General features: G+C 43.6%; 1 protein-coding gene across 3 annotated transcripts in view; it reads right to left on the bottom strand.

Moving 5' to 3' along the window:
• LOC100561300 (trifunctional purine biosynthetic protein adenosine-3) overlaps window positions 1-15,919 on the bottom strand; it is a 52,827-nt gene that overhangs the window by 15,113 nt on the left and 21,795 nt on the right. For all 3 annotated transcript variants that reach the window (XM_003219005.3, XM_008107560.3, XM_062975068.1), the window contains 5 exons: window positions 7,513-7,638; window positions 6,379-6,466; window positions 4,024-4,109; window positions 2,650-2,818; window positions 1,435-1,666 (listed from right to left, as the gene is read on the bottom strand). In XM_003219005.3, the coding sequence (XP_003219053.2) occupies window positions 1,435-1,666; window positions 2,650-2,818; window positions 4,024-4,109; window positions 6,379-6,466; window positions 7,513-7,638 (701 nt within the window). The remainder of the gene's footprint in view (window positions 1-1,434; window positions 1,667-2,649; window positions 2,819-4,023; window positions 4,110-6,378; window positions 6,467-7,512; window positions 7,639-15,919) is intronic.

Here is a 15,919-nt window from a genome sequence, read left to right on the forward strand (position 1 = left end):
TTGATTTACAAGATAAAAGGTATTACACAAATTTCATCATTGATCAAATAATTATCAAACACTAGACATTCAGGAAACATAAAACTAGATACTGTACTATTTTTAGTCCTTTTATTTTATGTACACAGAACCAATATTACAGATAATGATACCTAACATCACATGCTTTCAAGGGAAATTTATGTTTATACGTTGCAAAAGACTATGTTATCAAAGACAACATTATTTTATATATAGTGGTTCTGGTCAAAAGAAGTCAATCTAGATCAGGTACGGCCAAACTTTGTGTTGGAATTCAACCTCACACTGATCAAGTCTGCAGCCCTCAATGAGGAACAGTTAGTTTAGAATAGGTTGAGGGAATCCCTTCCCCCGACTCCTGAATGACAGTTGGAAATGTATCTATTGTTGTTAATTTTGTAAATAAAACTTTTGTAATTTTAAAGATTGAACTCTGCATCTTTGGCTCCTAAGCTCTAAATCATTTTTTGGCCACAACACTTCATGCTCTGCTTGCTGTGAGCTGAATGCTTAATTATAAGTATCCTGTTTGTATTTTTGGATGCTCTGCTGTATTTTGGGAGTTTTCCCTAACACTTTGACCCTCCAGGTGTTTTGGACTTCAACTCCCAGAAATCCCAGCCAGCATACTGGCTGTTAGGAATTGTGGGAGTTGAAGTCCAAAACACCTGGAGGGCTGAAGTTTGCCCATGCCTGATCAAGATCAACAGTATGCACCCTGAACAACAAAAGCTCATCTGGTTCACCTTGAACTAACAGAAACACCTGGATTAATTTTGCTAGTGCAGATGTTAGTAAACAGATTGCAGTTATACTCATTTAAATGCCTTCCCACTATGGATATAATTACTATAAAGTGATGTCAATACAATCACTCTTATTTTGGATACATTAATTTTCTGCAGATGCTCACTGCAATTTTAATTCCTTTTACACACCAATTTTCCAGGAATGAATGGCTCATTTGTATCACAAAAGAAAATCCCTACAAAATGATTTGCTCTGCTTCCTCTCAAAGAGCCTTCCCGGGGGGAAACATTGCTCTGAGAGAAGCACAAAAGTGAGAGACCAATCCTCTAATACAAAAATAATACTGAAATCTTGTTAACAAGCTAGGCCGGATAAACGGAAATAACATGGTGACAGAGTTGGGTCCCACCTCCAAGGCATCGCATTATGTATATGTTAGTTTTCCAAAATCCAAAATTCAGAACAGTTCTGGTCCTGGGCATTTTGGATAAGGGATACTCAACCTGGATTAGAATTGTCATATAAAGATACTGAATAGTATATAGATATAAAAGTACTAATTAATACAATGACTTTGGAATGATTTCATGAGTGATACTTTGGTTTTTAAGATGTACATTATCTCTTCAATATCAATTCTCAGCTTTGCCTTCTGATAGATACCTGGTTTGTTTAAGGAAATCTATTGCTCGATAACCAATATCCTTTCTATAAATGGCTCCTTTGAACCGAATGACTTCAACTCCTCTGTTGGCTTCTTTGAGGGCTGACATGAGGTCTTTCTTGATAGCTGTCACAGTGAGGACTCTGCCTCCACTGGTCACAACTTTGCCATCTTTCATAGCTGTCCCCGCATGGAACACCACCAAGCCGAGGTCTTTCGCCTGAGAAAATCCTATGAAGGCAACAGTACGAAGGTTAAAACAAAAGGAAAACAATTAGTTAAAAGGATTTGCTATGCATACGTTGTGTAATGTTCAGTTGGCCCTCCACTGTTGAAGGTTTGACTTTGACAGATTTGGTTATTCAATATTCATGGATTTGATTAAAGCATTCTCTCTAGGAATCTCTAGGTTCCTTGGAGAAGGAAACTGGCCACAGAATTGTGAAAGAGGACCCAGAGTTTCTCAGAGAGGTGTTCTCCTTACACATTATGCAAAATATCCTGTGAAAATGGAATTTTCTATTACATTAAAATTACGTTGTCTCTAATATTGATTTAATTAGCTCTTGTATGAGGATACTGAAAGCTATTATTTCAGGAAGCAAAAGCAACTTCCCCCTAATATTGGTTTGACTTGTGCCTGTGTTATTTGAGTAAGCCAAGCTCCCAGAGCATCACACAGCTTCTACTCAATCACATGAATGCAGAAAGATAGCATTTGTGTTGGGTTGCTGTGAGTTTTTCTGGCTGTATGGCCATGTTCCACTAGCATTCTCTCCTGATGTTTCGCCTGCAGGTGGAGTATACAAGTATCTGTGGACTTGACAGGGTGGGAGAAAGAACCCTTGTCTGTTTGAAGTAAGTGTGAATGTTGCAATTAGCAAGCTTGATTAGAATTGAGTAGCCTTGCAGCTGCAAAGTCAATCAGTGAGGGTATTTGCCTAAAGGTAGTCTGGCTGTTGTTGCCTAGAGGCATCCTTTGTTTGGGAGGTGTTACCTGGCATTTTATTGTTTGCTGTCTGGAATTCCCCTGTTTCTGAGTGGTGTTCTTTATTTACTGTCTTGATTCTGGAGTGTTTTAAATACTGGTTACCAGATTTAGTTCATTTTTATTGTTTCCTCCTTTCTGTTGAAATTGTCCACATGCTTGTGGATTTCAATGGCTGCTTTATTAAATTTATTACATGTTTAGGCTATATGTAACAATTTCCTACCTGTTATTTCCAAACCTTTAGGATAGCTCCCTGGGTAGCCTTCGCTAGCCATGACCACGGTCACAGCAGAGGAGTCTTCCAGCCAAACAGGCATGCAGCTTGATAACTTTCTATCAACGGTTGCTTGTATAACTTCATAAATATCACTCTCCAGTAGTGGTAGAATTACCTACATAGGCAAGAGTGAAGAGAGATACTGACAGGTGTCATTGCAAAGGAATAGATCATAAAACTAGAAAATTAACAAATAATTAAGCAAAAACGACTTTAAAAAATCTGACCAATGCTAACATTCTTCATATGAAAAAAAAATCAAAGATATCTGGGATAGATAGTCCATGAAAAAATCAAATTCCAGATCTGGACTACTTTCCTTAGGATTAATCAAAAGGGCAGAGTGAAAGCTTCACAAGAACATTTTTACAAATCAGCCTTCTTTGTTCTACAATGAATTTTTAGGTATAATCTAATATCTGCAACAACCACCAGATATCTGTTTTGAGACTAAGCTGCAGACTTCAGGTCACAACAACTAGCCTTGTTTTTATTTTTATATTCCTTCCCCACCCTCTGACTTTTGCACCATCTTAGCCAGAAACAATTCTACACTCTTTTTCACTGTGTGATCTCGGGCAAGACACACTCATTCAGCCTCAGAGAAAGGCAATAACAAACCCCTTCAAATAAATCTTACCAAGAAAACCATACGTTGAAAGCAACTTGAAAGCACACAACAACCACAAGCTCCACAAAGAACTCTGGAGGATTCAAAAAAATCTGTAAACTTTGTTTGGTTTTAATAAAGATATGTTGACATTGGATTACATGATATACTTATTATTAACTGTTGCAAGTAGACTGCAACTCATGGCGACCTTATGAATGAGAGGGCTCCAAGTTACCCTGGCATCAACAGCTCTGTTCAGCTCTTGCAGATAAAAGGGCTTACTTGATTGAATCTATCCATCTGTAATGCATCCTTGCATTAAAACATGTGGAACTAGTCATCTTTGAAATGAGCAGGTAATACTTTAGACTTTTATTATAGAATTAAATATACAGTGTAGGATAGTGCTAGATGTCACATAATAAGACTATGGTAATTTTTCGTAAGGAAATATTGCAATTTTACAAAGATTAACCTTTACTTCTTGGACTATGAAATCTCAAGATTCAGTTCTGTTAATTTCAATGAGACCTGAAAAATCTTGGTTACAACAGCAACTACTAGCAGTTGAATTTGTTTGCAATTTGGCAGTTTCTCACATTGGTGACCCCAGACATGTTATTTTTTGAAGTACAGTATTTCTGAAAATATGCCACAGAACATAGAGAACTTACTTCAGAGTAAACATGCCCATTATGGTTTCTCACCTGACATTCAGGGTCACCAAATCTACAGTTGAACTCCAAGACTTTGGGTCCCTCTTTGGTGAGCATTAGCCCAGCATACAGCACACCTAAATAGGAAAAAATAATACATGCACAACTGGTAAAGCATGCATTTTAAACCTATTGAAAAATAATGTTGTCTTAATGGCCCATTATGACTCTTGTTTCCACCGTACAAAGACAGCTATAAAAGGAATATGTAGAACTTCATCCAAAATTAATTGTTTACAATTTTAGAGTACAGTCAATACTTGTTAAACTCCCACAACACAGACATTTGAAATGTTTTAAAACACCGAGCATATATTTGAAGTGCTCAGTGTTTTAAAAAAATGAAGATGGGGCTGGGATGTGTCCAGAGATCTGGGAAACCGTGCCCTATGAAGAGCAGCTTAGAGAGGTGGGTATGTTTAGCCTAGAGAAGAGAAAGTTAAGAGGTGTCATGATAGCCATGCTTAAATAGCTGAAAGGAAGAAAGAGCCTGTTTGTGTTCTGCTGCTCCAGAGACTAGTTCACAGAGCAATGGATTCAAACTACAGAAAAAGTGATTCTACCAAAACGTTAGGAAGAATTTCCTGGTAGTACAAGCTATTCAGCCATGGAATATGCTGTCTTAGAATGTGGTGGAATCTCTCTCTTTTTTGAGAGAGAGAGATTTTAAAATAGAGGCTGGGTGGCCATCTATTGGAACTGATTTGATTGTATATTCCTACATGGCAGAATGGGTTTGACCTGGTTGAGTTTCTGGTCTCGTCCAATTCTATGGCTCTGTGCAAGGCAATGGTAAAGGGAGGCAGTTAGGAAAAAAAGGTTAGGCTAGTTCAGTGGTTCTCAACCTGTTGGCCATGGCCCAGCAGTGGGCTGCGAGAACGAAAATCCGATCCGTGAACCTCCCTCCTCTTTATTTATTTCTTTTATTTCCACTCCTTTCCACATTGGATTGGATAGACCACATCAGCTCTAGATTATTCAATATGGTTTTCTGTGCGTGAGCAGATGGCGATTACTAAATGGCATATGTTCTGTATCAGAAACTAGAGCTGATGTGATCTATCCAATGCAGTTTTCTCAATCAGCACCTCAGATAACCAAACTCAATCTATAGTTGACCTAAAACTGATTCGTAACCCTTTTGGTACTAATGTTGGAGAGCGGTCCCTGGTCAAGTGGGTCCTGGTCAAAAAAGGTTCGGAACCACTACTTTAAAGGATACCCACAGAAAACAATATAAGAAGTTTAAAATCTAGGAAAAAATTAACAAAAAGCAAAAGAAAGTTCATGAAAAATACACATATCCAACTAAACAAAGAGCCAAACATACATGGCCCAGGTTAAGACAGTACGAAGATCTGAGAGAGGAACTAAGAACAAGACCATAAAGGTTCTTTTTCAGTGGTTCTCAACCTGTGAGTCCCCAGATGTTTTGGCCTTCAACTCCCAGAAATCCCAAAAGCTGATAAACTGGCTGGGATTTCTGAGAGTTGTAGGGCAAAACCCCTAGGGACCCACAGGTTGAGAATCACTGATCTATTTGGACAGAACATGAATTAACCACTGGTGAATGCCTACTTCTAGTGGACCCTGGTCAAAAAAAGATTGGGAACCACTGGGTTAGTTAAAGCTGCTGTTTATGATCTCCCTCAGGTTAGTTGAGCAGAATAGTTTCTGGTTAATGTTGCTGCTTTCACTTAGGTCTGCTATCATGGTTCCTTCCAGATGTGTTAAGACGACAACTCCCATACTTTAGACTCATGCAGAAAGGAGATCTACTTGCAAGTGCGGCATTAACATTCTGTACCATGACAGAATTATTTTTAGTAGTATTGGTATAGATATCTGTTTCTTCTCTCCCAGAGGAGACTCAAAGTGCCTAGCCCAGGCCTGCACAACCCTTTAGCTGTTTTGGCCTCCGACTCCCAGAATTCCTGGCCATTAGACAAGCTGGCTAGGGTTTCTGGGAGTTGGAGGCCAACATAACTGGAGGACCACAAGTTACGTAGACCTGGATGATCTTAATGTCTGATGCTTGCAGAAACCACCTGGAACAGCTATGCTATGACAACAATTGGCAGTGCAGCATCTATTATATTTGAAACCTTGTGAAAACATTGAACAGGACACCAACAGATAATGAAGGATACTACAAGACAGTCTATCTGAATGCACTGTAACATTTATGTTAATTCAATGAAAATGTGTTTCTAAATTTCTTTTCTGCATCCTCCTTTTGTAATACAACTATTAGACTGTGAGCTTGTAACAAAGGTCTATTATTCCTGCTGTAAAGCACTTAAAAATGTTAAGTGTGTTGCATAATACATACAAGGATCCACTCACCTACATAAGGAATACCTTCATTTCTCATGCCATCAACTGTTTTCTGGAGAACAGAATTCCTGATTTTCAAAAGCAGATCCTTGGAGAGCTAACAAAATGTTTAAAAAGTTTAACTTGTAAGCACATGTATGAACCACATATAATCCTTTATACGTTTATATGAACCCAAGGACTGTATGAACCCAAGGACATTATGAAAAGAAACGGCTCAGGAAGGGGTCGTGGCTCAGTAGCCAACACACAGTTAATATGTACGCAGTGAACAGGTTCGTTTCCAAGCACCTCCAATTTTATAAAGTCAACAGTTAACAATACTGCAAAAGAAGCTAAGAAATTTTTATTTTGAACTACAAACACCAGAATCATCCTGCCAGCTGGCCAGTGTAACCCAAAGGAGTTACAAATTCTGGGTTACAGAAATATCAAGCTTCCTTTCACTGGATCAGGCTATGAGTCTGACCCAAGCAGGATTATTTTCTGTCCCAATCTGGTGATCCCTATGATCTTCCAGCCAAAATTTTATCAGATACAGTAGAGTCTCACTTATCCAACACTCGCTTAGCCAACGTTCTGGATTATCCAACGCATTTTTGTAGTCAAGGTTTTCAATACATCATGATATTTTGGTGCTAAATTCGTAAATACAGTAGTTACTATGTAGCATTACTGCATATTGAACTACTTTTTCTGTCAAATTTGTTGTGTAACATGTTTTGGTGCTTAATTTGTAAAATCATAAACTAATTTGATGTTTAATAGGCTTCTCCTTAATCTCTCCTTATTATCCAACATATTCGCTTATCCAACATTCTGCTGGCCCGTTTATGTTGGATAAGTGAGACTCTACTGTACAATTTTGCTTAGCTTTCCAATTCAGGCAATATTGAATATATTTAAAATGCTATAGTAGGATGCTTTGACTCTGTATGAGTCATCTTTATTGTTTACATAAATTATTGTTAGATATCCAATTTTCTTCCCAAAATATGTGAACATATTTTCAGTATGCACACAAATGTAAATTAGTACTCGCAGGTTGGAAGTTTTTTTTCCTGCTTCCCAAACCAATCTCACAAATGGCCCTCCCTGTGGATAACCTTTATCAAAGAAAGATTGTGTGACAAAACACCTTACCTGGGGTGCTGGGCAATATGCACCCATGCCACCAGTGTTTGGACCTTGATCTCCATCCATTAGCCGTTTGTGGTCCTGGGCAGGTGGCATGGAGGCAACAGTGACGCCGTCTGTAAAGCATAAGCACTGTAATAAAATAGGATAAATAATGCAAAAGTTCCATTAGTAACAACTGAAAATACCTTGCCTTCCAAGTTTGTAAGACTGGTGGTTAATAGTATCTTGCCCATAACAGGAAATAACCCCATAAACAAATGGTGTTCTTTTAGTCTCACTGGCATTCCTCTAACCAAATAGAAAACATGGCAAATATTTCTTACGCAAATTAATTTAAAAGCCACAGAAGTTACATATGATCCTAATACCATTACTCTGTGAATGGGGACAAGAGTTAAGCCATTCCTTTTCTATAAATGGAAGCTTCTTCCATTCATGTACAACCAAACTACACATTCCATCCATAATCTTTATATATAAAAATACTGCCTGCACATGTTTGTGCACGCAAAACTTGAAAAGTAGTTGCTTGATCAACTTGAAATGGTGACACAACATGGCATACCAATACACACACATTTTAATAATGAGTTTTGGGGAGAGAGAACCATGGATATGCAGTACTTTCAAACACTTCACCTCCCACAGATCACTGTGACTTGCACTAATGACAGATCAGGACCAAACCTGGCACAGAACCCCTTTGCCCCCCCCCCAATGCCCCACTTTACATCCTGGTGAGGTTAGGGGAGGACAAACCATGGATGATGGGATTTGCAGTACCTTCACTCAAATTTGACCTCTGCGACCCCCACGAACGACAAACCTGGACCATATTTGGCACACAGACACCCCATTACCCACTTAACATCCTGGTGTCAATAGTAGAAGGATGGATTATCAATGATGGGATTTGTACTACCTTCACCTGATTCGGCTCCAACTTCAACAGACCACTGAGACCCACACAAATGACGGACCTGGACAAAACCTGGCATACAGACTCTCCATGACCAACAGAAAATACTGGAGAAGTTTGGGGAATATTGACCTTGACTGATGAGCGTTATAGTTCACCTACATCCAGATAAACTGTGACTCACACCATCAATGGACTGGGACCAAACCTTGGCACAGAGAACCCTCATAATTAACTGAACATACAGCTGTATGTTGGGCATTGGCCACGATTATGGGAATTATAGTTCACCCTTATCCAGAGTGCACTAAACCCAGCTGACAACAGATTTGGACCAAACCTGGCACACAGAATCACCTTCCCATCTAATTTCCGTAAAATCATAAATTCAAAACAAGAATTAGTAGACAAGGTTTTCCAAAACATTGAAACAAATTACTGAAATCATGGTTGAGCAGAATTCTAAACTGTTGACGTACATGAGACGAACAACATCATCCTAAACAAAATTACTGCTGAAACAGTGAAACAGTGTCACGACCCAGGCTGCAGAGCACCAATAACCATACACAGAGGCCAGAATCTATCTAATATCTTTATTAAGGAAATAAGTAAAGGCAATAAAAATAAGTGTAGAATATAGTTCAGAAGATGACCTTTCAGGAAAGGTCAAATATAGTCCAGGAAAACAATGTCCAATATGAAATAGTAAGGTCCAAAGTTGTAATCCAGTAACCGAAACACTCACTTGCCAAGCAAGGTGAGGGGAGATGACAAGGTCCTTTAGTCCATGAAACTTAGGCAAGGCAAGGAAATAGCTTGATTCTTGGTACACAAAGCTTGATTCAAGGCAACAAGGAACGAGGAACAGGGACAAGATCCGTGGTAAACACTTGGCAAGGTCCGGGAAGCAAGGCAAGGTCCTGGAAAGCAAGGCTGAGTCCTAGGTAGCAAGGCAAGGTCCGCGAAGCAAAACAAGGCTGGAAACAGGAACGAAGGCTTGGAAACGGGAGTAGCGCTGTCCACACACAACCTACTCCGGTAGCTGACGAATTAACTCCGCAAGATTCCTACGGGGCAAGGAACCTAAATAGGGTCTCGTTTTCCCACCAAAGAACACTTCTCTGGGGAACCAGAACCGAAAGTCAATCTCTGTGTCCAGATGCATGACTCCCTAAAGGTTCTCATGAAAGCAGTCTTAATCAGCTGAATGCCTGGCTGCGATTCTCAGGCTTCTGCGATTAGCCTGTTGAACTCCTTTTTGTTGTTGATAATAACTACGGCGAGAAAATGGGGGAGATTCTGACTCAGGGCTTGTTTGGCCGATTTCTGGAAGGCAAACCTCCTGCAGGTGCAAGGGCTCCAATTCTGGCTGGGAAAATTCCAATTCTGGCTGAAACGGTGGAAAAACCATGTTTTCCTCTTCATCTGTCTCAACAGCGCTAGGAACGGGACTACATGGCCCATGAGTCATCACACTATCCCCCTCCTCAAGCCCCCTCTCAAATTGGGACTCTCTCCCCGAGGCGCGAGGCCGCGGCTTGGCGGGATAGGTCTGATGGAAGCGGCGGGTTAAATCGGGGGCATGGACAGTGGAAGCGTCTTCCCAAGAGCGTTCCTCGGGACCAAAACCCACCCAGTCAATGAGATATTGCAGGCGGCGGCGGTGAAAGCGAGAGTCCAAAATGTCCTGAACCTCGAACTCCTCCTCTCCGTCCACCAAAACAGGGGCGGGGGCCGGCCGGTCTACATCAGGGCGCACACCATCCGCCGGAAGGAGCAGAGAGCGATGAAACACTGGATGAATGCGCATAGAGCGCGGGAGTTGAAGTTTGAAAGTCACGGGGTTAAGTTGCGCCACCACTGGATAGGGGCCAATGAAACGGGCATCTAGCTTCCGGCAAGGGCGATGGGAGGGCAAAAAACGAGTGGACAGAAGAACCCGGTCTCCTACCTTGATTTCGGGGCCCGGCTGGCGATGATTGTCAGCGTGGCGTTTATAGTCCTCCTTGGCTTGGTCTAGTTGCTGGAGTAAAAGTTGTTGCACCGCTGTGAGTTCCTGCAGCCAGTCCTCTGCTGCGGGAACTTCTGAGGTTTCAATGACAGAAGGAAAGAAACGTGGATGGAAGCCGTAGTTTGCAAAGAACGGGGTTTCTTTAGTTGAAGCCTGGACACCATTGTTATAGGCGAACTCCGACAGCGGTAACAGGGAAGCCCAATTGTCCTGCTGGTAGTTCACATAACAGCGAAGGTATTGTTCCAAAGTGGCATTGGTGCGCTCAGTTTGCCCATCCGTTTGGGGATGGTGCGCCGAAGATAAACGAGAGTCTATGCCCAATAGTTTTTGTAGTGCTTTCCAGAAACGAGAGGTGAATTGGGACCCACGGTCTGTGACCAAACTCTTGGGCAACCCATGCAATCTGAAAATATGTTGAAGGAATAAATCTGCAGTCTCTTTGGCCGTGGGGAGGCCATCGCAGGGAATGAAATGGGCTAACTTGGTAAAAAGGTCCACCACCACTAGGATCGTGGTGAATCCACAGGAAGGTGGTAGATCAGTGATAAAATCTGCAGAGATTATTTCCCACGGGCGAGATGGGGTAGGAAGGGGATGCAGAAGCCCTGAGGGCTTTTCCCTTCTTGTCTTGGAGCGCTGGCATACTGGGCAGGTATTGACATATTTTTCCACATCCTTGCGGATCTTGGGCCACCAGAAATCTCTTAGGATCAAATGCATGGTTTTAAATAGTCCGAAATGCCCTGCTGGCTTGCAGTCATGACACAGACGAAGTGTTTTTTCCCTGCCCGGTCCTGGAGGGATGTAGACATGATTTCTATAGCAAAGTAACCCATCCTTAAGCGAAAAAGGGAAATGTAGTCCTTGGCGAAGTTGGTCCTGAGCCCAGGCATCTGCTTGCTGACTAGCCCTGATTTCCTGAGCACAAAGGGGTCCTGGAGTAGAGGGAGTTGATTCAATTGGAGTGGATTTGGTGTTTCCCACTGTGAGCGTGGCAAAGTTCTCGGGCTGCAGCAGTTGGGACTCAAAGGTCTCTTTGCGCCCTGCAGCATATTCCGGTTTCCGTGACAGAGCATCTGTTTGCTTGGTCTGGGCTGGGGTTACATAATGGATTTGGAAGTTAAAACGTTCAAAGAATAAAGCCCAGCGTTGTTGCCTCTGATTTAGCTTGCGGGCAGTTCTTAGATGCTCTAGATTCCGATGATCAGTATGGACCTCAATGGGAAATTTGGCCCCTTCTAACCAATGTCTCCAAGTTTCAAAGGCTGCCTTTATGGCCAAAAGTTCCTTTTCCCAAATAGTGTAATTTCTCTCTGGTGCGGTCAGTTGACGGGAGTAGAAGGCACAAGGGTGAAGGTGATCTCCCACTGGTTGTAGGAGTACAGCCCCAATCGCCACATCTGAGGCGTCCGCCTGCACGACAAAAGGGGTTTCAGGATCTGGGTGCTGAAGGATTGGCTGGGACGTGAATAATTTCTTTAGTTGCTGGAATCCTTTCTCTGCTTGTTCTGTCCAGCGGAAAGGCTGTTTCCCACGGATGCAGCTGGTGATTGGATCAGACCAGCGGGCAAAGTCTGGAATGAACTTGCGGTAGTAGTTCGCGAACCCCAAGAAACGTTGCACCTCTTTCTTGTTGGTTGGCGCCCGCCATTCCAATACTGCTGAAACCTTCGCCGGGTCCATGGTGAGCCCTAGTGGCAAGACACGGTATCCCAGGAAGTCTACCTCTTGTAGATCAAAAGCGCATTTTTCCAACTTGGCATAAAGTCCGTGATCCCGCAATCGTTGTAACACCATTCTGACGTGGTTCTCATGTTCTGATTGTGATCTAGAAAACACCAAAAAATCGTCCAAGTAGATAATCAAGAACCGGTCTAGATAATCCTGAAAGATGTCATTGACAAAATGCTGGAACGTTGCGGGAGCTCCACATAAACCGTAATTCATGACCCGGGACTCAAATAAACCGAATTTAGTCTGGAAAGCGGTCTTCCACTCGTCCCCTTCCCTGATGCGAACTAGATTGTAAGCTCCTCGAAGATCCAGTTTGGTATAAACCTTGGCCCCTCGAAGCCGGTCTAAGAGATCCGAGATCAAAGGCAGGGGATATCGATTTCGCTTAGTGATATTGTTCAATGCCCTATAGTCCACCACCAAGCGTAGGTCCCCTGACTTCTTTTTCACAAACATCACTGGGGAAGCGGCTGGGGATTGAGAGGGTCTGATGAACCCCTTGCGGAGGTTTGTCTCTAAGAACTCCCTGAGAGCTTCTTGCTCTGGTTCAGTCAGGGAGTAGAGGTGTCCTCGCGGGATCGGGGCCCCCTCCACCAAGTCAATGGCACAGTCATAAGGTCTATAAGGGGGTAGTCTCTCGGCTTCTTTTTCACTGAATACATCCCAAAAGTCTGAGTATTTCTTGGGCAAAGTGATGATGGGTTCAGCGTCTGTGGTATGGCAGACCTTGGCTACCAGACAATGGTTTTGGCAATATTTTGAAGCAAACTGCAGTTCTCTGTTGGACCAGGAGATGTTTGGGTCGTGAAGGGTCAGCCATGGAATTCCCAAAATCACTGGGAAATGGGGAACCTCGGTAACAAAGAAGGAAATCTCTTCCATGTGTTCCCTTATCCACATTCTGGTGGGTTCTGACCATTGGCTTACTGGACCTGTCTTGAGGGGGCGGCCATCTATGGCCTGCACCACACGGGCGTTCTTGAAGTCGTGATATTGTAATCCCAGAGAGTCGGCATACTCTCTATCAATGAAATTGTTTGTGGCTCCTGAGTCTATCATGGCATGGATCATGACGGGTCCTTTTTTCGCTGACCACAAGGTGACCACTAGGAGAAATAGGACCCCGGTTGGCGGCTCTTGAGTGGGGTTTTTGACCGGGTTGGCGAGCCTCTCTACGCCCGGTCGCTGGCTTCCCCCGCCGGCTTCGCGCCAGCCGCCTCAGACGTCTTCGCCTCCGTGGAGGACGCCGCCGCCAGACAGGCGGCGGACTTCCCTTCGGCTGGGCACTCTCTGGCAAAGTGGCCCCCGTTTCCGCAGTACCAACAGAGATTCAGGCGTTGGCGGCGGGCCTTCTTGGCAGTATCCAACCTGGGACGCACATTGCCCAGCTGCATCGGCACCTCCTCGCTTCCTCTGGGGTATGGGGCTGGTGGCGGGGGTCTCCACACTGGACGCGGCTGGATGCCGGTGGGAGCGGGAGGTTTCACTCCAGCCCTACCGCTCTGGCCTCGGATCCATTGCTTTCTGTTGGCCAGCATGACTTCAGCTCGTAAACATTGATCAATGAGTCCTTCAAGAGAGTGTGGAGGATCCACCTTGGAGATTTCCTCCAGCATCTCGATGTTGAGACCCTCCCGAAATTGTCCTCTGAGGGCTATGTCGTTCCAGCCGGTGTTATGGGCCAGCACTCGGAACTCGGCTATGTACTGGGATAAAGGTCTATCCCCTTGGGAGAGGCGCCGGAGTTTGTGGCCGGCCGCCTCCAAATTGTCCTCGATTCCCCAAGTCGCCTTAAGGTGATCCAGGAAGTGTTGCACTGACCTCAGATGTGGGGAGACTTGGTCGAACAGTGCCGTCGCCCAGTTGGCCGCCGGCCCGTCTAGGAGACTGTAAATCCACGCCACCTTGATGTCTTCTTGGGGAAACTCGGCATTACGGGCCTCTAGATAAGCCTGGCATTGGCGACGGAAAACATGAACCTTAGAAGCTTCTCCAGAAAACTTGGTTGGCAACGCCATGGCCGGGAGACGGACCCCGCGTTCCTTCAATCCCCTTATTTCTCCGTCCTGCGCATTGAGCTTATCTCGGATGCGGTCCACTTCATCCTTGTCGATGGTGTAACTGAGTGGCTGGTCACCCGGTCCGGCTCCGGTAGACATTCTGGCCTAGGTTAATTGGTGCTTAGGGTGGCGGAGTCAAACTGTCACGACCCAGGCTGCAGAGCACCAATAACCATACACAGAGGCCAGAATCTATCTAATATCTTTATTAAGGAAATAAGTAAAGGCAATAAAAATAAGTGTAGAATATAGTTCAGAAGATGACCTTTCAGGAAAGGTCAAATATAGTCCAGGAAAACAATGTCCAATATGAAATAGTAAGGTCCAAAGTTGTAATCCAGTAACCGAAACACTCACTTGCCAAGCAAGGTGAGGGGAGATGACAAGGTCCTTTAGTCCATGAAACTTAGGCAAGGCAAGGAAATAGCTTGATTCTTGGTACACAAAGCTTGATTCAAGGCAACAAGGAACGAGGAACAGGGACAAGATCCGTGGTAAACACTTGGCAAGGTCCGGGAAGCAAGGCAAGGTCCTGGAAAGCAAGGCTGAGTCCTAGGTAGCAAGGCAAGGTCCGCGAAGCAAAACAAGGCTGGAAACAGGAACGAAGGCTTGGAAACGGGAGTAGCGCTGTCCACACACAACCTACTCCGGTAGCTGACGAATTGACTCCGCAAGATTCCTACGGGGCAAGGAACCTAAATAGGGTCTCGTTTTCCCACCAAAGAACACTTCTCTGGGGAACCAGAACCGAAAGTCAATCTCTGTGTCCAGATGCATGACTCCCTAAAGGTTCTCATGAAAGCAGTCTTAATCAGCTGAATGCCTGGCTGCGATTCTCAGGCTTCTGCGATTAGCCTGTTGAACTCCTTTTTGTTGTTGATAATAACTACGGCGAGAAAATGGGGGAGATTCTGACTCAGGGCTTGTTTGGCCGATTTCTGGAAGGCAAACCTCCTGCAGGTGCAAGGGCTCCAATTCTGGCTGGGAAAATTCCAATTCTGGCTGAAACGGTGGAAAAACCAAGTTTTCCTCTTCATCTGTCTCAACAGCGCTAGGAACGGGACTACATGGCCCATGAATCATCACAAACAGTGACATATAAGTCCATTGACTTCATGATGAACCAAAATTAAGTAGTGAACTTTCCAACGGAATTTCTTAATTCTCTTGTGGTACCCAGATTACCATCACACATTCTGAATTTAAAAACTGGAGTGCCAGCTACATTACTACGAAACATCAATCAGCCAAAGTTATGCAATGGCACATAATTAGAAGTTTAAAAATTGAAGAACAATTTAATTGAAGCAACAATTCTGATTGGACCTCAAAAAAGGTGAAGACATACTACTTTTCAAAAGATCACAAATGATTTTTGAGCTCTGGGAACAAAGCTAAAACTGTATAATGTACATGTGATCTTTTCATCCCTCCTCCCTGTTGTAGGACACGGCTCTACAAGGGCCGGAAAAATAATACAGGTCAATAACTGGCTCAGGAAATGGTGTCAAGAGGAGCATTTTGGCTTCCTTGACCATGGTCTACTCTTCCAAGAGGATGGACTACTGGCAAGCAATGGGGTGCATCTCACACAAGTAGGAAAACATCTTTTTGCACACAGACTCACAAACCTCATCAGGCGCACTTTAAACTAGATCCACTGGGGGAGGGGAACAACAG

This window comes from Anolis carolinensis, chromosome 3 (assembly GCF_035594765.1).
Source record: "Anolis carolinensis isolate JA03-04 chromosome 3, rAnoCar3.1.pri, whole genome shotgun sequence".
Lineage (NCBI taxonomy): Eukaryota > Metazoa > Chordata > Lepidosauria > Squamata > Dactyloidae > Anolis > Anolis carolinensis.